The 754-nt window shown below is 45.2% G+C and overlaps 1 protein-coding gene across 1 annotated transcript; it reads left to right on the top strand.

Moving 5' to 3' along the window:
- Positions 1–251: 251 nt before the first annotated feature.
- Positions 252–754, top strand: LOC107096017 (glutamine-rich protein 2-like; the record flags this gene model as incomplete). Its single annotated transcript, XM_015392463.1, has 2 exons — positions 252–296; positions 443–754. Coding segments are annotated over exons 1-2 (357 nt in total), but the record flags the coding sequence as incomplete, so codon positions are not given.

Raw genomic sequence — 754 nt, forward strand, 5'->3', positions numbered from 1 at the left:
GAGGTTCTGGAAGATCACAGCTGGGAAACGCTGACGGCAATCTGCCTGCTGGACGGAGAACCGCAGGTTCTGACCCACAACCTCAATGTCTGACCTGGAACCTCAGCTTCTGACCCGGAACCTCGACGTCTGACCCGGAACCTCAACGTCTGACCCAGAACCGCAGGTTCTGACCCGCAACCTCAACGTCTGACCCAGAACTGCAGGTTCTGACCCGCAACCTCAGCGTCTGACCAGGAACATCAGCTTCTATGGTTCTGATGATGGAGTCACACACCTGGAACCTTCCTAAAACGGTTCTAGAACATTCCTTTAAGCTTCCAGGGATGTTGGAACATTCCATTAAGTTTGTTCCAGGGATGTTGGAACATTCCATTAAAGTTCCAGGAATGTTGGAACATTCCTTTAAAATTCCAGGAAGGTGTAAAAAATTTCCTTCAAGGTTCCAGGAATGTTGGAACATTCTGTTAAAGTTCCAGGAATGTTGGAACGTTCCTTTAAGCTTCCAGGAATGTTGGAATATTCCTTTAAGCTTCCAAGAATGTTGGAACATTCCATTAAAGTTCCAGGAATGTTGGAACGTTCCTTTAAGCTTCCAGGAATGTTGGAACATTCCATTAAGTTTGTTCCAGGAATGTTGGAACGTTCCTTTAAGCTTCCAGGAATGTTGGAACATTCCATTAAAGTTCCAGGAATGTTGGAACATTCCATTAAAGTTCCAGGAATGTTGGAACATTCCATTAAAGTTCCAGGA

Source organism: Cyprinodon variegatus, unplaced genomic scaffold, assembly GCF_000732505.1.
Source record: "Cyprinodon variegatus isolate N-32 unplaced genomic scaffold, C_variegatus-1.0 Scaffold592, whole genome shotgun sequence".
NCBI classification, from domain to species: domain Eukaryota; kingdom Metazoa; phylum Chordata; class Actinopteri; order Cyprinodontiformes; family Cyprinodontidae; genus Cyprinodon; species Cyprinodon variegatus.